The sequence below is a fragment of the Leptosomus discolor genome, chromosome 23, assembly GCF_034619465.1.
Source record: "Leptosomus discolor isolate bLepDis1 chromosome 23, bLepDis1.hap2, whole genome shotgun sequence".
Classification (NCBI taxonomy): Eukaryota; Metazoa; Chordata; class Aves; order Leptosomiformes; family Leptosomidae; genus Leptosomus; species Leptosomus discolor.
The window spans coordinates 5,677,977-5,701,376 of NC_141413.1; the positions used below are offsets into that span (position 1 = coordinate 5,677,977).

Here is a 23,400-nt window from a genome sequence, read left to right on the forward strand (position 1 = left end):
AGGAGTATCTGTTTCACAAGCAAGGAGCTGAGGGGACAGTGGAAAGCACCAAGGAAAGACCAGAGCAGCTGGAAGGAGGACACAGCTTGCAGTCTCCAGGGGGATTCACTAAATGGAGACAGCGTGGAATTTCTCTGCGATAACATGAAGGCGCACGGCTCAATGTGGTAGGATGAGCGTGAAGAGAGAGGCTCTAGGCTGAACAGAAGAAACAGCTCCTGGCACTGATACGACCACTGAATACTTGTCTGTGGGAGATGAGACAGAAGCAGTTGCTTGGGACCTTTTAAAAAAGAGCCTGGACGATAACACTGGAAAAAGAAACCTTTCCTGTAGGGATGAAGCTTATGTTGGCAAGACGTTGAACTGCATGAGCTAATAGGGCGCTTCCATCCAAGGGAAATAACTTACCCTTTTTCCTGGCTTGAGCAATGACATCAGCGGCACTTTTGCTCATCACCTTGGTGATGTAAAGGGGGCAGTTGGTTTGGTTGGCGATGGTTATTGCCCGGTTCACAGCCTCTGCCTCCACCTGAGAAACAAAGTCAGCAGCAAGTCAGTAACATCCCACGTGTCAGTATATCCCATTCAAAGGGTCACAGGCTCGGCTTTCACGGGAATACAGGGTGTACAGAGCCAAGATGAGGGACTCTCCATCTCCCCAGTTCTGAGCCAGAAGAATGTACAGTGTAATCATGATAATTAAAATGACATCAAGCTGTGGTCCTCTCTCATTACCACCTTTCCTCCCAGGCTGCTTCCAAGTTTCTCTTCAAGCAAACTAAGTCCTAAATAACACTCCAGGTGCTCAAGGTCAGAATGATTAAATCCCTTCTACAACCTAGACAAAAATAAGCAACTAAATGTTGACTCAACAGAACTATTCATGTTCCAGCCCACGCAGAAGAGAGATGCTTTAGCCACATACTCTGGTAAGCCACGTTTGCAAACAAGCCTCCTAAATTGTACCCTCCGCTACAGTATCTGGCTTGGGATCTGACAAGAGTGTGAACCACCCCATAAATCAACTACTTTTTCTTGCATGTGTAGAGAGATAACCTCAGCAAGACGGAGGGTCACTTTGTAACTACACCCTCAGAACGAACATCATCACTCTGCAGACTATTACGGATCACATCTCCTAATCAAAGCAGGCCAGATGACAGATTTAACAGCACAGAAATGCTCATGGTACCTACTGCCATGGAGAACGGAGCCTGCAATACCACAGACATTTTTCAAGCCAACAGCAGAGGAAACAAGCCAGAGCATTCAGCCACCTGATTCCCAAATGCAAGAGGCTACCAGCACCTCCTGTGGACTCCAGGGGGATTGGTACACACACAGCACTTGTGAAAACCAGCTCTATAGTGCCTCATCGCAAGCCAAGTGCCATAAATCATCAGTCCCAGAATCAGAACACGTTGACTGCTGGCTCCTAGCACTGTGCTTGGTCCACCAAAAGAAGTGCCTGGGATTAGGGACCCATCAGCTTAGGAAACCCTGTATTTGCCAGACTAATGCTCTGCTCACACTGCCGAAGCCACCCCTTGTAACACTGCTCTGTTTGCGGCTGGACTGTGCAAGAAAAACAACGTGACAACAGCTGGGAGTTTTTAAAAGAAAACCAGCCCCCCAGACCCAGGAGGTTGGTCTCTAGTGCCAAAACGGTTAAAGCCCTAACCTGTCACCAAGCCAGGGCTTGTGACTAACCCTCTCCAGGCAGGGTGACGGACAGAAGGGGACGTTTTCTGGCCCAGCTGCCCTGCGCAAATGGAAAAGGCTGCAAGGAAGGGTGTTTATTCCAGGACGTTTGACTCGAGTATGCCACAGCCAGCAGCACTTGCAGGGAAGACGGAGGCTGAAAGGGAGAGCCAAGAAAAGCAGATTTGTGCCTCCTGAGGGACAAGGAGAGAACTCAGACAGGCCAATGCTTCCAGGCAATGGCATCACTTTGCAAACTGCCCATTTAAAGCAGGCCTGTGCACAGCTCTGTCGCTGCAGGTCCTGTTTCCATGCTGTGCCTTAGTTTCCCCACTTGCAAAGCAGGGATAAAACACCACGCATCCCTGGACTTTCAACCAAAAGGCATCTGAGCAACTGCTAAGCAGGAAGAGAATATTTTCTGTGCAGAAGAGAACAAGGCTTCTGAATTCATGCCTTGTGCCCAGATGCTATGGTGACAGGCACATAACAATAACCCAACGACTAGTCCAAAGGGGAATGTTTGCAATTACCAGGATGCATTAGAAGCCCTAGCACAGCAGTTCTCTTGGAAAAAAAGACAGACATTTCCTGAAGCACTTGGACTGCTTGTGCTTTCAGCGTTTTTGTGGCTAAAATGAAAACAAAAAATGATGGATCGCTCCGAAAAGTCATCACAGAATGATCTGAACTATGAGGGGGAGAGTTTTCCAGAAAGCGATGGGTGATGCTGACTTGGGATGGTGGTGTCCTAACTAAGGATCCCTTTGCTAGCTGGAACAACGTGCTAAATACCGTCACCTTGGCTCAACCCAGGTTACTGAGGTGAGCAAGCTAAACCTATGAGTCAGCAGTGAAACTTAAGCCTTAATTCATGCCTTCTGCTCAACCTGGGAATTCAGAAGATGTGTACGCTCCGAGTAAGACACAAACGCACATGGCCAGACTCTGAATGCTTCACCCTGACGTAAGCCTCATTGACTTGAGTGGGAGTTTTGATTCAATAAACATTTTAGACTTGTTCAGCAACTCCTGCTAGTTTGCTGCAGATGGAGGTCTGAATTAAGCAGCTCTTCAGTAAGATGACAACCATCACACAGTCCTTTGGACAGGTTTTACACTCCGTAAGGGACAGCGTGAAAAGCCAGTTCTAGTGTTAACAGCACCCCAGAGGGACACGGAGACACATCCACTCCTGCTGAAGTCAACAGGAACTACGGATCTGCTGCCACCCTCAGAATCTGGCCTTTATCATCAGCCAGCTTAAAGGAAGTTGTATGTTTTTAAAAACACAAAGTTACTCCCTCGTTGGAGAAAAGGAGGGGAGGGAACCAGATGACATAGTTTCCTGCTCTGTTTCCTATGACTTTCAAGGAGGAGAATTTTGGATCAAATGCTTCCACTCTGGGCAGACATCACAGCTGAGTTCAGCTGTGCAGAGGCTGCCCAGTGACACCGGGAAGAGGCTTTACTGATCCTCATTTGAGGCATCACACGTCCTCAGGGAGCCTTCCTCACTATACCGAGAAAGAACACATTTCTGCACAGATGTAACAAACCACCCAAGCCAGGGAACCACACAGTTCACACTTTAAAGCTCCTGCTCCACTAAGGATGAGCTCTGAAGTAGCCAGACAAGACTTGGTTAGTTTGATGGCCGGATCCTTTAAGGTAAGGAGCAGCCTTCCTTTGAAGTCAACAAAAGTTTAGGGGTACTCCACAGATGAGCCTCAAGTCTCATGTCAGCATCTGTTCCCGCTCTCCTGATGCAAGCCAAAAAATATGTAAAAAAAAATAAAATAAAATGCAGGGGTGGGTGGATGGAAAGCTCAGTGCAAGTGTTTGCTCACAACCTTCAGGAAGCAAAAAATCTCAGCTCCCAGAGCCAAACACAAATTCTGTGAGGATTCACATACTGCCCAAGTCGAGGATTTTTTTTCCCCTTCTGCATGAAGCAACTGAATGATTTATATTCCTACTGAAATCTATCTGGATGCTGCTTGTCTGAACCAAGGGGAGGAAACAGAGAGGGAGCATGAGGGGCACGTGTGGATGATCTCACACACCCAGCTTCCAGCTGCCACATCTGGCAGTCAGCAAAGCCCCAATAGCTTAGAGGAACAAAAAGAACTGCTTGTACATAACAGATGGACTTCACAGACCCAGAATGCCATGGCGAGATGTCTAGCTCAGAGATACTGAAAGACTGGAAATGAAGAACGCAAGGGGAACCAACCTGAAAAGCAAAGTTTTAAGGGTCATTCTCACTTTTGAGATTTATTTTAAAGGTTTAGAGGGAGAGAGGGGGATTGGGGTGCTTGACCCTAGAGAAATCAATGGGGAAGTATGGAGGTTAACTATATTAAAGTGCTAGGCTAAGATTTGAGAATTAGCTCCCCTCTCTGGTATGATGAAGGACGAAGAGAGAAGTCCAAGAGATGGGATCTAGAAAAGTCAGTGGCAGAATCCCTCCTACATAAACCAAAATTCTGAGGTCTTTACTCACGCAAAACTCTACTGAAAGCAATGGGAAACTACAAGAACTTCAGGGTCTAGCTCCATAAAGACCAACAACATCAATCGGAACACGTAACTCTTCAGAGACTCCATCTTAAAAGTGTTCCTGTGCCGCAGCTGAATCAAGGAATTGGTGATTCAGGTGGACTGTGCTCTACCTGTGCGTCAGGTTCAACACTTTCTACGCCTCCTAATGTAGGATCCCAGTCTGGGCTGTCAAAGGGCTGAACAGAAGACGTGCTAAGTAGCAACAGTTCTTTGTGTCTTGAGTGCTTATCATGGGCTCTGCGGTTCAAACACATCTCACCTCACTTTAGACACCTGATGTGTGAGCAGAAACTAATTACTCCCTGGAGATGACCCCGTCTCCAGTACAGAAGCTGAGGCAGCTCCTCAATTCCTCACATGTACCCATAGCAGTTAGTCTCTAGAAGGGACTAGTCACTAGTTAGCCCCTAGTTAGCCTCTTCCCTTACCCCACGCAGTAATAATGTTTACAGCCAGGATGAAATTGTGTTTCCAGCCACATTCATCCCACTATGAAGTACCTGATGGCAATGCAGAAATGTTATAAATTGGGGGAGCAAATGCACAGGCAGTAAAGTCCTCACCTCTTCAGGTCTGCTCAAGACATGCCCTTCAGGGCCTGTGATCCCCAGTTCCAGGATCCTTTGCTGCTCCTAAGGCAGAGAGAAAAAAAGAGCAGGAAAAAGATTTAAAGCCACACACGTTTTTTTCTTGCAGCAATCACAGCTGTTTAAAGAGGTACAAGTGAGATCCTAGGCATCTGTGCTAGCTAATAATCACATGGGGCTTTACACAAGGGCCTTACAACCAGAGTCCTGTCCAACTTCCCTCATTGAGAATAACCAGAGCTCACAAAACTCTTGCTGATTTGTTCACAGGAGGTCAGGGAAACCTTTTATGTTGATTTGCTTCACACAGGGTTCATAGCCCCTCAACTTTCACTACTCATTTGCGTCTATATAAAATAATCTCTAAGATGTGGTAAAACGGCATCTCATGGAAAAAATCATCCTGGAACCGCAGACAACTGGGCTCAAAGGCTCAGGTGGGCTCTTCCCCAGTCAGACAAAGCAGAAATCCTCTGCAACACCAAGTTTTGCATGCTCAAGTCATAAAAATGAGCTGGAGATCAGATTAAATCCAAATACACTATTAACTTTTCTTCCTTGTTGCTGTTTACAGGATGAAGAGATACCAAACATCAGCATCCTGGGTACTGTATGAAGCTATTTCCCTTCCCACTCACCCTGGTCTTAGTTACCACAGAACACTTTGTTGCATGCAGTGATAGTCACAGCCAGACACAGCCTTTCACTTATGGGGAGAAAGGCAGAGATGGCTGATATTCACCACGAACTGCAAGCTGCCAGGAAAACCTGCTTTATCAGTTGTGATGAAGGGGATAAGATTTGATGTACAGCTCTGCTTGCATCCTTGATACAGCTATGCCATGCGTTTAAAAGTCTTGGTGATTTTCTGTTCACAAAGAAGGAATTAAGAGCTTAAATCCCACCCAGCATTTTGAAGTTAATAATCCACAGAATAAACATAACATACCTCAGCAATGATGTCACCATTCTCAGCATGCACTTGAGCTGTCGCGCCAATATCCCGGATTACACTCAGGACCTCGTATATCTGGAAGACAGAAAACACACATTACAATATACCCTGAGTGCACACTCAGGTACACACCGATTACAAAGTATACGCTCCAGATTTCCTTCAGCACACAGGATTTTGCAGAATGAAGAAGAGAAAGAGAAGCATTAAGAAATATAAGAGGTGGTTTGCTGGATAGATATGACCCATTTTCCTGCCTATAACTGCATTTCCCAATCTGTAGAGTCAGATGCTACTGATATGGCAAAGCAGCACTATCCAAAAGCCAGGTTTGGTCTATTTACCACACCAGAGGAAGAAACAGCAACTGCACAGGCCTACATCTGGTGTGACTTTAAAGAGCTCACAGAGTTGCACCTGTTTCATGCCTTCATTTACGGGTGTCTAGCATGAACAAAGCCCCTCACATTTCATTTGCACGGAGAACCTGCACCCACCCGTCTCGCTGCCTGGGACAGGAGCAGTGTGACTTCCCACTCCAGCAGCCAGTTTGAGAGGGCTCAGGGTGAGTAACCCACAACTGACGCTGGCTCCGTCAATGGCCACTCATTAAAATGCTTACCAGAGTCATTAGAGATAACTGTCATACACCACTGCCTCCTACACTGTTCCAAAGGACTCCCAGGCATTCCTCTCCTCCCACCACGTTTAGAAATACAAACTGCCCATCTCAACAATTACATGTACCCAAACGTACACACCAGAAGAGCAAACAGGAGGCCAATTCCTTTTTAAGGTCCCAGCGATTCTAAGGCTAAAGCCAGAAACCCACTTCTGGGCCAGGATCAGTTTCAGCTTACGAGCAGAAAGAGCAGCTATGCCAGAGAGCTCACTGCCCTGCCCTGCGCCTAGGCATAAAGCAGCAATTTATAAAACTGCCACTGCTTCCACACCAAAGGAGCTGGAATAAAACCTCAGATCTCTCAAAACGAGGGGTTTGCCATCGCTTTCCCCAGCCAAGCCTTCCAGGGTTTGTTGTTGGTTGGGGTTTTTTTATTTAAAAATAATCTTCAAACCAGAGCTCTGGGTGCTGTTGCAAACCTTAGGTGCTGTTACGCATGCAAAGACTGAAACCAGAAGAGAATGTCAGATCCCAGCGTATTGAATTTAAACCCTTACATGTGACTAATGCACAGCTTGCAGTGACAGAAGCATGTGAACATTAAGCCCTCCTACCTGAGAATCAGTTAGCTGAAAGCGATCTTTGAAAGCCATGTAAACCAAGAAGGAGTTCACACCTGGGAGAAAGAGAGCAAAGGAATTATCTCTGACATTCAAACTGCAGGCACAGATAAAGCTACGAAACACGCCGTTTCTCAGAGAGAGAAGACGTCCCCCTCCATCAGCCCTCCAGCAAACAGTAATGATGGGCAGACAAATAAATCACTTTAATCTGCTGTGAAATGTGCACACACATGTGCGTGCACACGGACACACGGACTCCCCACAGATCACGGCGCAAAGCCAGGATCGCCTCAGCCATGTGGCGTTTGTTAACACAACTGATGAGAACGGATGAGCCTGCACTCCAGCCGTGGGGACAGCTAAACCCCTAGGCTTCCACTTAACATGGAAATAAAAATACTTCTGTGGATTCAGCACCGTAGGAGGTTGAGTAAAATATATAAGCAAAATGCATCGCAGACAAAAGCAGAGACTGGGCCTGGCTGTCTGATCCCCCAGCTCCCTCCTGTGAGAGCGATGGGAAATCTGTGTCTGTAAGCATGCCCTCGCCCACCGTGTTTGTACTGACCAAGACACGGGGAGGGCTCCTAATTCGGCTTTCCCTCTCCTGCCTTCTGAATCAGTAAAAACTCTTACCCAGCGCGTGTGGGAAAGCGCTCATTAGGATGTAAAAGGTTGTTTTTTTAAACCAGAAACAGGATGGAAAATTACTCTAGCCTAAGGATGAAACGTCAAGGAAATTAAAGAGGGGAAAAACCTATGAGGTCATTTTATTCAGCTCTTCTCCACTTTTAGCAACCAGTGCTGGAGTGTTCCTTCTGGGCCTGGTTCTTCCTTGGTTTACAACAGTTTAATGGCTGAAGCTATCACCTACCTGCACTAACGAAAATCAAAGGGCCCCCACTGAACAAAGGGGCTCCTCTGCATGGCAGCAGCAAGAGATTCATCTCTGCAAAATCAGTGCTCACCCACCTAACATGCTGCAGTGACAGCAGTGGGTACCATCCCCCTGAGCCCTCTACCACAGTGACTGTCCCAACCTTCACGAATGGGCCAAGTTAATGTCAGGGCCCAGAAGAGCTTTACTGGGATGTAACAGTCAAATATTTCACAAGAGCCAGTCCTAAGAAATAAGGAGGGGAAAGGCTTCCCTGAACTTTCAGTAACTGAACTCACCATGATCTTTAACCAGAGCTTCCATCTCCTCCTGGACACCTTTATGCCACTCGGTGATATCCACGTGCAGAGAGTAGTCGCAGCAGGATTTGCTGTCTGCCCATTCTCGCCACTGGTCAAATGCTGTCAGCAAACTGGTCCCTGGCTCAGGAACCACATGATCAACTGGGAAAGACAACCAAAGCAATGGTAAATGGCTGGCGCAGTAGCTTTCCTAGATGTCCAAGACAGAAAGCATGCTTTGCAGAGGCTGCAGCATCCCTTTCCCCTTAAAATACCTGAGTTCGAAAGACCTGGTTTCTAAAGCCCCACATCTGACAATGCAGTCAGGAAGGGGACTACGGAGCAGAAGCTGAAGGAAATAGTTCCACTACTACAGCCTGTTTACTGCAATTGTTTGTGAATGGAGCAAATGGAACTCCTAGGGCAGCAAACACAATCCACTGCAGAGCGCTCTGTAAACACCACTCCCCTGTTCGGTGACAAATAAACAACGACACAGACAAGCTTCCCTGTGAGCATCAGTCAGCAGCTTGCAGTACTCAGCACCTCACAATCAAGCAGTGCCTTTCTCGGTGCCTCTGGACGTGCTAGAAAAGGTGTCCAGAGTGTAGATGTATTACTGCTGGCACGTACGCAGCCACAACCAAGGACTCCACGCATGGATAAGAGCTGCCTTGTGCTACACCTCCCACCCAAGAGCACCTTCCAGAGACGGCGTACGAGTGAGGAAGACGCAGGACCAACAGTCTGTCGCGGCTGCAGAGACACCTCCTGACAACAAGATGGTCCTGACTGCCTCTGGCATCTGCTCAATCTGATTCTTGTTCCAGCCTAACACATTAGGTCCAGCAGCAACTGGGTTCGTAGGCAGCTACAGGATACTCCACCAGTGCTCCAGATGTAGAACAGCCTCAAAGGGTAACAAGAGACATTTGGACCTGAAGGTTTTGTGTTCCTCCCAGTAACACGAAGAGCACTCAAATTTTTATTCGAACACATGGGATCTCCAAGATCTTCACTAGACAGAATGAAATAGAAGAAGCAAGCCAGCATCTCAGAAACTGAACTGCTGCTGAAAGAGTAGGAAAAGCCTGTGGGACTTCAGGGGTCACAAACTGGTCAGGCATTGTTGGGGAGGACGAGAGTGCCCTGGCTTGATTTTATATCAAATCACATACAAAAAAATTAAAAAGTTGCTTCAATTATCAGCAGAGACATTCAAGCAGTTTATTTTTAACTTTACTGGCGAGTATCTGGGCTGCCATCAGCTCAGCAGTTAGCTCTAAATCACAACTGGGATAAGAGACAAAGTCCTTGGGCCCTACTCACTCTCAGTGAAGTACAAAGCTTTGCTTCGCCCCCACGCAGACACATCAGCCTAGATTTACTGGTTTTGCACTGCCTTAAGAGCTGGATTTACACCAGGAGCTCTCGACCCGCCGCAAAAGCAGTATAGCTCTCCTGAACGACCCACGAGCCTCAGCCACCCAAGTTGGTAATGACATCTCCACCGTCTGAGACATGCAAACACTGTAGAAAGCAGAGAGGATTACCCAAAACATCCTTCCCACAAAGCTCTGCCCACCCTCGCTCCCTTTTGCAAAAGTGGCTACGTAGCAGGGAGCAAAACAGCAGTTAAAATACCTGTGCTTTTCCAAAGGGCTCGTGTTTGCCCCTCGAAGCATCACACTAGCCTGCAAAGGGCAGGATGTGATGTACAGTTCTTTGCTGATCCATCGGCAGTACAGCTGCAGCTTGGACCAGCAGCGGCTCAGGAGTGGCTAGTGGCCTTTGTTCACTCATAGCAGTGTCTTGCTCATCAGTGAAATCTACGCTATAAGTGAAAGTTCTGAAATTCGCCTGGTGACTGGCATCAGACCAAGGATGTGCTTTTCATCACCCTTGGGAAAAGCAACCCAAATTTAACCAGACGATAAACTGTCCTGTTTTTTAAAAAAATCTTCCAATTTCTGTTCCATGATCTCCTCCTCCCCAGTGGTCAGAAAACTTCCACTAACTTCCAGGCTGAATTGTTTCTTGGCCAGCACATAGCCTCTTGTCACTCTGCCAAAGTTAATCTTTAGCTTAAGTAGTATGAACAACAAGGAGAAAAACAACATTCTCTCTGCGTTACCAATGGGATACAGAGAAAACCCAGGTCTTCACAAACGGCCAGTGCCTTAACACAAGAGCTGTCTTCCTTAGCCCCCCGCCTAATTAAAAAGCCAAAAAAAGCCCATTTCATCTCTAGCACATCAGAGTAATAAATCCATCTCTACTTGAGACGAAAGGTGCCCTAAGAGCTCTATCAACCCCAAGATGATGCACGGCTTACGGGCATTAGGAAACTCTGCCTGGAGGCACCAAGGGGTTAACACAGTGGAGTCTTCACAGCCCAGCACGGAGCCCCTAGGAATGACTCTGGTGTCTAGGATCAGAGCTTTATCACCATCTTATTTCATGCGCTGCCCAAGTATGACTAATGGGAGTTTGTGGAGGGAGTGGGAGAGGGGGTAAGGGAGCTCTATCAAATCTTCGACAAAGTCAAACCACAGCTGGTTACAATAAGGATAAGGGATGGAGGTAGTGGTGCATATGTGCATGAAAGTCAGCTCTGGGGATTAGGAATATCTGTGCCGACACATCTCATAGCAGCTCCCTTGAGCTCACCGATAGCCAAATCACCCATCATCCCCATCAAAACAGAACACAGTTTGTTTCCATAGCAGCTTTCTGCCAGGCAAATATTACTGATCAACCACTTCGTTATATTCACACGGAAGAAGTCAGCAAGAAGGCGGCCTGAATGTGCAAGGTAAGCCAACAGCCTTCAAAAGCCTGTAATTTAACTGGTCCAAAGAGACTCAGGGAAGGAGCACTGTGATAGACCACACCATGGGACAGTCATAGCGACAGGGACATCCCTGAATGGGGGTCCAAGTGCTGAAGGGCAGCTGCAGCTGCTCACCGGTTATACCTGACACACTCTGGAGGAGGAAGGATGCTGTGTTGCCACAGCTGCAGGAGCAGAAGCAGCAGATGCTGCACATAAGACATAAAAAAGGTGGATGTGACTAAGTGCTAGTCTACAGGTAATTCAGAAACAACTGTAAATGTGTCCTCAATTTCACCATCCCTTGTTACAATGGAAGGGGTCAACTACATTGCAAGATCATGGCCTACATCCCTGCGTGCTAGGGCTGGGGTTTTGGGGAGCCCACATAAGTAAGAATGAGCTATAAAGGAGAAGAGTCAAGATGGACTCTTCACCTGCTGTTAAAAGAATTGAGCATTGCAACTACTCCTACCTATTGGTATGGATAGGAATAGCCCACATGCAGCTCAGAGGAAGTTCTCCTTCCAGCCCTTCGGCACAGCTCAAGAGCTCAGAGTAAAACAAAAAGCTTTTTCTTTAGGGTCCCTGCACTTCAGAGCAGTACAAAGCAGCTGATGAAAGCTCCATCCGCTGCATTCCCACAGCCCTAGGTTCCCGAGATGACCCTTGGGTATGATCTGCCACAGGACACGGACACAAGGGCTTCTGACCCACCGGAGCACACAGCAAACCCAGCTGTGGAGATTACCCTGGGGGCTTCCCATGCGAAAAGCAGTGCGTTGTCCTGACCTCACTGAACCACTTCTCCCTAGGGAACCCAACAGCTTACTGCCCCATCTTCCGTCCCTTCATCTCAGAAAGCAAGAATGTTCCACTCCTGCAGCCGCTAGTGGCCTCCTGTCTGCAGGACACACTCAAGACAAACTCTTGCAACACAGACTCTTGTCACCCCTTACTCTCTAGACCACTACAGCCTTGATCTCTTTATGCTTCCAAGCCCAGATGTTTTCTTCCTGTTGTTGATTATTGCTGTACAAATGATGTCAGCTGCTGAGGTCTGAAAAGGAAGTTGCCAGCTCAATTTAAGCTCAAAGCTTGCTCCAAAAACAGAAACAAAACTAAGGAAAAAAAAAAAGAAGAGAAAAGGAAAAGATCATTTAAGTATCACTTCATCAGTACCAAAATCTTCAAAGGAGGAATTAAAAAGCTTGTGGTCCTTGTAGCAGCTCCTTGAATCAGACTGAATTTCAGTCCTAATCCTAATGTTTCTCTTTATTTAACATACACTCTCTGCAAGTTACATGGCAAAGCCAAGATTAGGATTACAGTGGTTTCTCAGCTATGAGCAGAAAACATTCTGTAGATTCATCTTTTAACCTCCCGAGATGCAGAATCCAAAATGCAACAGCGTATGGCTTAGAAGCAAGCAAGGCCATTTACATCAGCAAAGTAACTGCTTTTAAAAAAAAAAAAATTAAATAAAAAAAAGGATTTTGTATTTTACAAATCATCTCATTTTTCCCTTGGTAAAATATTGACGAGATTCCAAAATTACTGGAGAGTCTGTTTATCTTTTTCCCAGGCCAACCAAGCATTCACATCCCTCTGCAAGGCACTGGGATGTGAGCACCTGCATACCCACATGCCACGATTGTTCCAGCCACAATCACCAAGAGGCATAATTACCTCTTCGAAGTGCCTGGGTTTGCTCTCCTGTCATTACACACAGTTTCACATTGCTTACAAGGTGCATCTGCTCTTACTTCCAAGTATTTCAGCTCCCACCCACTCATCATCCATGGCTGCTTTTCTGCCTGTCTCACTCATGATCCTTCGCTCCTCTTTGGACGGATTAATCGGCTCAAGATTAAAGGCAGACAATAAGCTGAAGTGAGACGCCAACACTAACCACTGTTAGCTTATCTCTGTGGCTTCTGTATACCAGCGCTGGCATTCAGCCACACTGAAAGGATATGCATCCAATAAGCCAAAATGGTTAAATGCTGGGGGGGGGGGAAGAGAGACAACAGCCACCAGCGCATCAGGCACTCAGGTGTTAAATGGAAGGGGAAGGCAAAAAACTTAGAGGAATTGATTTAAAGGGAACTTTCCAAGTGTGGGGAAAATAAAATGTTTTAATACAAGCATGAAAAACCTACGTTGGGTAGGAGACATGACAGCATCGCTTTATAAAGCACTAGCATTCACTACCACCACTGGTCAGTGCACGTGCGAAGGGCTGGCTTTAAACATATCTTTGTTCTTCATGCCATTACCTCTTCTCCCTTACTTTAAAACCACTCCAACCCGCTAGCTGCACAGCACACTTAAAATGGTGCCGGTCTCAGCTTTAAACAGCGGCTTCCTACAACCTTGCATCACATCTTGGCCACCTTGGACCGGCGCGGATACACTGCGGCTTTCTGGTCCTTAAGAGCTTTTCTGCAGCTGGGGGATATCTGTGGCTCTCGCTCAGGCCCTGAACAAGTGCCCAGTTCGAGAACGGAGGCGGCTATTCTGCATGGGCACGAGGGATCACACACAGAAGATTGGGGAGTTTAACCAACAGCCTGCAGGATGCTTTGAGACTGAAGCCGTAAAAAATCCCATATAATCTCTCTCTGGCACTTTGAAGCTCTCAGAAAAAGAAAGGCAGTTTAAGAGCCATGCCTTGGTATTTCTGAACCCTCTCCGAGCTCAAGAGAAATTACTGCTTCAGTAGCAGGGCTGAATTCAGCTATTAGCCTTGCCTTGAAAACAAAACTTTACTATTTGGATGCTCATGGGTGGGGATTAATGGGTTTTATAGCTTCCTGGTATTGTGGCATGTTCAATTTTTTTCTTTCTTTTATCCTGCCTCATTTCAGCAGGCCTTGGCTTGCTAAAAAACCCTTCCTGGAGTTTCCATTAATAGCCCTTGGTTCCAGCTTTCCCCTGTAAAGGTTTTTTTTTTTTTTTTCAGCTGGTTTAATTACATGTCATCTAAAGCATGCATGAAATTTTTCTCGGTCTTCAGCTAATGAACACCACTACCAGGAAAGAGAAAAACTATTTGATACAGACAATATAAACGTCAATTAGGGTCAGATGTTACAAAAATTGTGTATGTAATAAAACCATGTATGCAGGGTTCCAGTTGCTATTATAAACTGCAGTTTTACACATTATTTCCTGCTCCTACTAGCATTAAATGTGCCTATTGTTTAAGAGGAGTTTATAAGGTGAAAATCCTTAACATTTAATCTTAACTGATAGCAGGCAGATTTCCCCTACCCAAAACTTTAAATAGCAGCTTGATCACTATAAACACATCTGCCTTTTTAATACTACTTAATCTTCACAGCAACTGCATGTGATGAAATCTGGTGAATTTATTGAGTTGTACATTCTGTCACAAGCCATTTTATTGAGAGGTTGTAATTAAATTCAGCCCTGGTAATTGCACAGCCCCCTACTTAGAAGTCTGGAGTTGCTGCTAGTCTATGGCTGCAGTAGTATTCTCCTGGCACTGGTGTGAACTGGGAGCGATGCTATGAAAAAGAGTAGAATAAAATCAATGTACGTGAACCGAAAGTCAGACTGATCCAAGAAGCTTCACAGAAGATTATCCCGTAATCACAGACCTTATTTCATCCAGACTTCAAACTCTCAACTAGTAGAGTACCACAATCCCTTCTAGTCTTGGTTATACCTCACTACGACCCTTTTACGTGTCAAGAAATTGAGCTACCAAAAGCTGCCTTGTCCAGTAACAAAGCTGCTCAAAAGTGAAGCCCCCCAGCAACAAGACTTCTGCATGAAATACTGAAACACAACCGCCAGCTCACCGGTTCTGCACCAATTTAGGCTAGAAAGAGACCTCAGCATTTCTTCTGAGCTCAAAAATCCCAAATCAAGTAACCTAGAAGAGCCTCACATCTATATTCTGATTTCATGCCCAGTTCTTCCTCTAAACCACACTCTGGGTCAGGTTTTCGATCTAGGACAAGAAAGGAAAGTGCCAAGATTGCTTTTAACGTTATTCTTTCACATATCTGATGTACCTAAGCCAATATACTTGAAGGTAATGAAAAGTCAAATTCCTTAACATCCTGGATCCAGCAGCCAGATTTCAGCTTTACATATTTCTGGGGATTTATTCCCACATTATTTTATTGTTGTTGGGTTTTTTCCCTCCAAGAAAAGACACTGAAATAAAGAGATTATTCTGCAGAATAACAACACTCTGCACAGAATAGCATTTACTGTGCTAATACCACTACACAAGGACTGCTCGCTTCTATGTGTCTGCCAAACTAACAGAAGAAAAGGCAGGCTAAATGACATTATATGTTGTTTTCTGTCAGTTTAGATCCAGTTTATTAGACTCCATGGAGAGAATCAGAAAACTGGACCAGGCTCAGAAGAATTAGACATATCCACGCTACACTGATTACATTTTCAGACTGCAATGTTCTGTTATTCCCTCATTGATGTCATGCAGATATTTCACTTGTCTTTTTAGTTGATTAGATCCAAAATATGATTAATAATTTAATGCCAGCTGGACACAAATGTAAAGAATAAGGGTCTGTATGTCCAAACAGTAATTAATAACCCTCTCCAACAGCTGCAATGACTACATATTTAGACCAGATCAAAAAAGGGCTCTTTTTTTTATTTTTTTTAATTTTTTTTTTTTTTTTTTACAATACAGGTTCATTGTACACCCAAGCTATGCTTGTATCTCAGGAGGTCACTGTGAAAGAGGAGGTGGGAAGCCAAGTTCAAAAGAGCTATTTAAGTGATTCCAAGATTTATTCTTTCTTTTAAGCGTACTCCACACTTGAAGCACATGGAAAAAAAAAAAATACACAGGACTTCAAAGACCTCCATATAAATTGGCCTGTAAACCTTGAGGGAATGGGATGGAGAAAACCTGTTCGTAGCCATGGATTTCAAGTCAAGGCAAAACACAACTGTAACAACACATCCAAGGGGCGAAAGTTTGATCAAAAACAAGAGGACAAAAGATCAAGTGCTGTAAGCCAGTTCTGTCCCTCTCAGGTCAGTGGAGATGTACCCTGCCCGACAGGCTTTTTCCACTAGCCAGGAAGTTGGAACAATCCTGGATTTGCATCATTGTTGCCAAGACCAGATTTTGGCTTCTTAGCTTCATTTCATTGCCCGTGGTTGTCTCAGGTGGGCGTTGGAGATGAAGAGGAACACAACTGCAGACGGGGAATTTTTACAATGGAAATTTGTGATGGTTCTGAGAGGGCTTTATGTTTTCAAGACCAGAAAGATGAATTTATTTATTTTTTTAACAGCTTGTGAAGGAAATGGGGAAAAAAAAATAAAGATCTGCTTGGTGAACCTGTCCTTTCCCTCTGTGTATTTGTCATATAAATATCTCCCCTTGCTGGACATGGACCAGATGCTTCCTCTTCTTGTGGCTGTGATGAAGTGACGTCACGCTTTGAGGAAGAGGTTTTCATCAATCACCACCATACCACTTCCACTGCCGGTAAGACACTAAGAGTCCCCATTCTGTTCAGTTAAGCCACTGACTTTGATGACTCTCAAACAGAACTATGGACAAGGAAGCAAGGACTGAATCAGACCCAAATGTCCATGTGTCCATAGAGAAAACTGGTGGGATCCGATGTGGAGGTGCAGTAGAACCTGTTTTCCAAGAAACCTATTGCAGGACAGAGATCAAGCAGCACACTCACACGGCACACATCCTTTTTCTGACTACAGTTAGCCACCTGCCAGTTTCCTATCGACTTGGTAAGGCTAATTTTGCCTGCAAAACTAGCTATTAAGATCACTGTAATAACAACCAGTAGTAGGCCCTAACTAGACCATCCCTAGTTTAACCAGGAATTCTGTGACACCGTCCCAAACTGCTGAATTTCCTTCTTCCAGGTTTGAAACAGCCCTGTCCAGCCTCTGAAGCAGTCTGGTATCTTCCCAGGCCCACGAAACCCCAGCTTGTTTTGGGGCCACAAAGCGCCACATCTGAGGTCGAAAAGGACGCGCTCCTGGGCATCGCCAACCCAAAGATGGACACTAAGCCTATGGCTCTCCCAATCCAGGACCCCTACAGCAAACTCGTTAGGAAAACTCATACATACCAGATGTTACCTTTTATTTTTGCCGTGCACTAAGCTTTTACAGGCAACTCTTACATTGTAGATCCCAACTTAATTACCTGTCTCACACACGAAAGCCAGACTGATCAACAGCCTGAATTGCCCCCGGATCCATGCTGCGGGACAGCTCAGTGCAAGTCATTTCCATACAGCTGCCATTTCCCCCTTTTATAGAGTGTTTGCATAGCAAAAGGACCAACTGCTTCACAAGGCAGCAGAAGCAAACTCTGCTCGTGGTACCACGGCCTCACTCTACTTCACGTAAGAACATCCCGCACATCTACATTTTTCTCCGGCTACCGTTGTGCTACAAAGACTTTGCAAAACTCTTTCAGTTCACAGTGGATAAAGTCTCTGCTTATCAGTGTGAAAAGTACTTTGTACCCCATCAGTAGCTGAACTCTTCTTTTTTGGACACTGATACAAATCCAGGGAAATTTTATCTGAAATAAAGAAAAGTCTGTTGGGAAGTATCATTAACTGACATGCATTTCCGGAACGAGATTTTTGAAGCAATACTGGGTTTCATTATCTCTTGCTGTGCTGTGCTTTGGGAACTTTCCCCCTTCTCCTTTGCACAAGAGCAGTGCTGTGCAACAATACCGGATCGTTGAACTGCTTTACCAGCTCACTGTTGCCTGTAGGCTGTGCCAGGGAATTTCATTCATATGTAAAACACCACAGAGTCCCCCAGATTCCAAAAATATACACACTGCACATATGTAACTGCTTTCAGGAACAAAGCAATCTGGTGAAAATATGCCCTAGAAGCAGTCAGGAAGGGGAACTTCCAAAAGCTCGGCCTTTTTTGATGGGCTTTGAAAATTCACTGAGAGATTTCCCCGTTAACATTTGCACATTAAAGTCTAATGGTTCCTCCTATTACTTAAAAAAGGCTTTCAGGATCCAGGAAGCCAACAGCACTACATGCACTCAGCGTTTTTTCCTTTTATTCCTACCCTGACAGTAACCAGAGCTGCAGGGACCGAGTGTCCGCATCCACACGGACCCAGCTGGGAGGGACAGGTACTGCCTTACTGCGAGGTGGCATCCAGGGTTTCACATGTCCGGCTCTCAGGTAGCTCTACATAAAAATAATCACTTTGTACTTACAATGTGAGGGTCTAGGTGAACTCAACTAATCCGAATTAAAGCTTACACCCCCTCAGCAACAAACCCACCTCCCATGATGGACAGCTAGCAATCAGCATGGAGAAATAATATGACACACCCATGGTCACAGAGGTAGTACTAATTGCAGTGTATCAAAGGAAGAAAAGGGTTTTCCCAGAAGCCATAACTCTAAAGTGCCCATCACTGCATTCCTTTTAAATGCACACGGCTTCCATGGGAGTTAGGGTTGTGCAAAGATGCAGGCACAGCCCCAAGCTGGTAACAACTAGCAATTTATAAGCATGATTAAAGTATGCTAGACAGGAGGGGCTAATTTGTATTCCTTAAACATTTCTGTATTCCTTAAACATTTCTCTCACCAGAAAGATTTTAAAAAATCCAGTTCTTAAGAAACAGATGGGACCTCTGAACTGAAGGCATAGAGGCTGAAGGAAAGATGGAAAAACACTCCGCTAACCCAAGACGTCAAATTCCACTCTACAGACAGCACTTGCCTGAATCCACCCAAGCAAGAAATACTGCTTTTAGTTTTAGCCATCACTTCTTTCAAGCATCACTTGCTTCCTTCCCCTGACACGCAAAGCTAATTCCCGATGTGGAAAGTCAAAAGTTCCTGTCTGACAAGGATGGTTTCTGCTGAGTCAAGCTCACAGGAAGGTAAAAGAAGCCAAGGGATTGAACACTGGTAGGAAGGCAAAAATTCGTGCCCAGAAAAACAAGCCAAGCAAAGAGCTGGAGGCACCATTTCCAACCGTTTAAGACCTTGTCTCAACCTGAAGGTGATTAAGACAGTTTATCTATCAAGATTTAACACACGTGCCCTGAAAACCTATCACAGACAGCTAACGACGTTACATTAACGGAGGCGGACAATTGTATTTTATTTTTTTAAGATTGCTTTTCCACCTACAGTAGACAGGCTTTAGCTGGAGGACCCCACTTTTACACCTGCACCTTTCAAAGTATTGCATGCATTTTCCAACGATGTAAGGGGCTATGTAAGGCACAACACACTGGTGATATCTGTTAGCTCTTTACTTCTCCTGCATGTCTTCCATAAGGCATGTGACTTGAAGATGAGAGCATGTGAAAGCAAGAAAAGCATTTAAAAGCAGCTCTTCAAACAAAAGAACATGAACTCTTCTCCATGCAGTCAGAAAGCAGCACTACTGATCCCAACCATTACATGGAATAAGAGGGATTAAGTGCTATTGCATAAACAGACAACATGGGTTATGTCTCCCGAGTGCCAAATCCCTCTTTTTTGGATGCACAGAAAAATCTAGGTCAGTCACATCTGCAGGAAGGCGGCTGCACTGTCAGTAGTGTTACCATTTCAACATTCATTTGTTCAAAACTAAATCAGAGTCTCCAGGCTCCAGCACGCGTGGGACAGCCTCCATCCACTCCTTCCTCCGCAGTGACAGGGGCGGAGCGGATCCAGAGCAGAACGTGGCAAAACAGAAACAGAGCAAGGGTCCTGCTCACGCTCTCTTTAAAAAAAAATCAGTGCTCCCAAAGAGGCAGAGGGCTGGGAGAGGAGCAAAGGCCAGGCGCCAGAGCAGCTCCGGGGAAGGCAGAAGATAGGGAAATAGGGGGGAAAAAAAAAATCTCCTGATTTTTTCTCCACTGCAGTGGTTCCACGGGACTCCAGCCCAAAACCAGACCCTGCTGATTCCACCTTTGAGCACTAAGAAGGAAAGATGGCCCAGCTGATAGGCAGTCATTAGCCTGAATATCTGACAGCCAGGGTTACAGACACTGTCACACCACAGGCCTCCTGCACAACCTCAGGCAATGCTACACAGCTCCTGAAGTCCTCATCTGCTCCTCACAGGAGCCTCTTCTCTCAGCGGCAAAGAGGAAAGGGGAAGGCAGCCCAAAGCGGGGGAAAAATAAAAAAATAAAATGCACACAATAACGCACAACGTATGCTGAGGACTGAACAGCTGTTTCCTTCTGTGCTAACTGGCAAGAGACATCAAGGGCTTGGCAGATTCGTTGCGTTCACTTCCAGCGAGACCCCTCTGGAAACCCCAGCAGAACAATAGAGGCGATCCCATCTGCAGAGAGTCAGCGTCGCGGGGACGGCTGGCAGCAGAGCCGCCCCAGCAAGGCAGGCTGCGTCCGTCCAGTAGCTGCACACACTACTGCAGGCAGAGATGCCTAATGGACTTAGAGGGGTTTAAAAGCTTGAGAAGAGTAGCTCGCAACGGGGGAGTGCCCATCTCTGTTTACGGACCGACTTTCCCATTAATGATTTTTAAACCCGCTCTGAATGAAAGCAACAAACACATCAGCAGGAAGCTGGGAGTCAGTGAAGCACACAAGATTTAGCGTGAATCAGTGCAGAGGCTGAAGAGCGTGGGGGTATAAAAAGCACCAAGGGGAGCTGGGGAGAAGAGAGAAAGGGCCAGAGGGACTCTGCACTCCTGTGTGGTAATGTCATTATCTTAATAACAGAGTTTAAGGAAGCCTCTACCCCTATAAATCACCAATAACCTTTTATACAAGCAAGTGGACATTTTCATTACATTTCTAGAGAGTTAAACATTTCTTTGCTGCTAGAAAGCGAAACAAGCCATACACCCCAGCGCAGCCCATCTGAAACACTAGTCCCCAGCCACAGTTCCTCTTTTATCTCTGCTGCTGGGTGCAAAAAGAAAATTCAGGCTGGTGTCTGCAGAACAATGCAGTGCTGTGTACACAGAGCCACAGAGACTTGGTGAGACACTGCAGCTCTGTGGTCACTGCCCTTGGACTCAAAATGCTTATTTCATACTTCCAGCTCACCACAAGTTACTGCACGACCACTGCTGTCACCTCCTTCTGCGTCTCTGCTTCCATCCTCCTCCTTTGCCAACCATTTAGACTCTTGCTCTCTTTCAGGATAGGGCTAACCCTGACAATATAAAATAGCAGCATCCAGTAGGGAAGAATAAAGAATCACAGGATGGTTTGGGTTGGAAGGGACTTCAAAGCTCACCTAGTTCCAACCCCCTGCCATGGGCAGGGACACCTTCCACTAGACCAGGCTGCTCCCAGCCCCATCCAGCCTGGCCTTGAGCACTGCCCAGGGAGGGGGCAGCCACAGCTTCTCTGGGCAACCTGTGTCAGCGTCTCACCACCCTCACAGTAAAGAATTTCTTCCTAAAATCTAATCTAAGTGTACCGTCTGTCAACCTGAAGAAGAATGAACGAAGAATACGATCTAGTCTTCAGTAGTGGGTCTAAATACCACCCCATGCCAAGTTGCCCTTGCCCCAGAACACTGCCTAACCCTTTTCTAAACCCTGTTCTAAGCTCACGCTGCAGTTTAGACGCTGATCTCCTTTACGGCGGCTCCATTCTCTCCCAAGTCATACTCAGTTCGAAAACCAAGAGGTGATGAAGCACGCTAGACTGGAAACATCTCCTTCCAGCTAGGTGGTGATCTTCAAGATGACCCAGGAGACCTGGTGTCAACTCACTCCCAATTTGATTGTAGCTGAGCAGCTAACACGCTCCTGAAAACCTCTGCCATCCGGCACACAAGCTGTCTCTCACAGCAGGGTAAGGCATTAGGAAGCAGACCGCAGCCCATGTGAAGCTCCCCTTCATTTTCTGAACCTCCCAAGATACAAAGGCTCATATCCCCAGCGTACATTCTCCATGTTATTAGGATAACTGCTAGTCAAGTTCAAAAGGCAGCTGGCTTCCAAGTCACCAAGCCAGAAAGAGCTATAATTTCTCTCACTGTAATTTCTCTCTATGATTATAACAGTGGTTGACTGAGTCAACGGAGGCAATGTTGGCAGGCGATTTCACTCAAGGGCAGCAGATACCCAGGAAGAAGTACAGTCTTCAGGAGAGGGGGCTGAAATGCGTGTGGAGCTGGCCCGGATAGACGCAGTTCTCACTAGGACATTAAACAGGCTAGAGGATCAGAGAGTCAGTAAACACACACAGCTTTGCTGCCTCCTTTCTGAAGGGAGCAGAGAAAGACAACCCTGCCTCTAATGAAATCGGGGGGAGTTTTACCATTGATTTTGATGGGGATTTCACACGTCACAGTTAATAAGCGACCAAACCGCCACAAGAATTGGAGAGGCCACCCTGTTCTTAGCAGTGATATCTTCCTTCTCTAATAGCTCCAGGGACCCTTTTATACTCCAGGGCATCAACCTATCTCCAGTTGGGACAACAGGGGCTCAAAAATGCCATCCTTAGCTCAACAAAACTGTGGCTCCATGGGCTCCATGGACAAGAAAGAACCTCTCGCAAAGGGCGACTTCAGACTCCTTTTCCAAAACTGTGGAAGGACTGTTCTCTTCCCATGGAATACAGGGGAGCTTAGGAAAGCTACCCTGAACGAGCTGGAGCCTATCTAATACTCCTTTCTCCTCCAAAGTCTTCTGCGGATCATCCTGGAATCCTCCTCTCAACTTAATGCCCAAACACTGCATTCTGACATTTCAAAAGGGCGATAATCCAAGTTTTTTCCAGAGTAATGTTATCCTAAAACATGCGCAGTGCTGCTCGCCCTCGGCTGACATACCCACACTAATACTGTCTTAAGGTAGGGACAGAGAAAGGATTATGCAAATTGCCGTTTCAGAAAAACAAACCATCGTTATCACAATACATCACTGCACCTCTCAGCAGCTCTGCGCAGCAAAACCAACTATATTTTTTCATACGTTAGCAAAGTCAGCTGGAGTCTTGCCTTTGGCACTGAAGAGGGTAGAGACAGAAGGATCATAGCTGGCATTCCTGTTCAGATGACCTCCGTGGAACGAGTAGCTAGAAAAAGAAATCAGCCCTAACTCCTGAGTGCTGCAACCTAGAGGAGGGCTCAGGAAAGCAAGGACTGGGGAGCCCTACGGGAACACAGGCGACAGAGCAGAAAAGGGCTAATTCAGATCATCACCACCAGCCACTCTCCCTCATCCCAGCTGACCAGGGGATGCGCTGGATTGGAGCCAGATCTGCTTCCCACCAGGATAAAACTCCACTGGTCCCACATGGAAAATAGGGCTGCTCTATTTGACACCAGCTGAGAGTCAGATTCTCCTATCT

The 23,400-nt window shown here is 46.1% G+C and overlaps 1 protein-coding gene across 2 annotated transcripts in view; it reads right to left on the reverse strand.

The window, feature by feature from the left end:
* Nucleotides 1–23,400, reverse strand: part of DPYSL2 (dihydropyrimidinase like 2) — a 51,697-nt gene that overhangs the window by 9,383 nt on the left and 18,914 nt on the right. For both annotated transcript variants that reach the window (XM_086477177.1, XM_086477178.1), the window contains exons 4-8: nt 8,233–8,397; nt 7,048–7,109; nt 5,806–5,886; nt 4,833–4,901; nt 412–532 (exon numbers count right to left, since the gene is read on the reverse strand). In XM_086477177.1, coding sequence (XP_086333303.1) covers nt 412–532; nt 4,833–4,901; nt 5,806–5,886; nt 7,048–7,109; nt 8,233–8,397 — 498 coding nt within the window. The remainder of the gene's footprint in view (nt 1–411; nt 533–4,832; nt 4,902–5,805; nt 5,887–7,047; nt 7,110–8,232; nt 8,398–23,400) is intronic.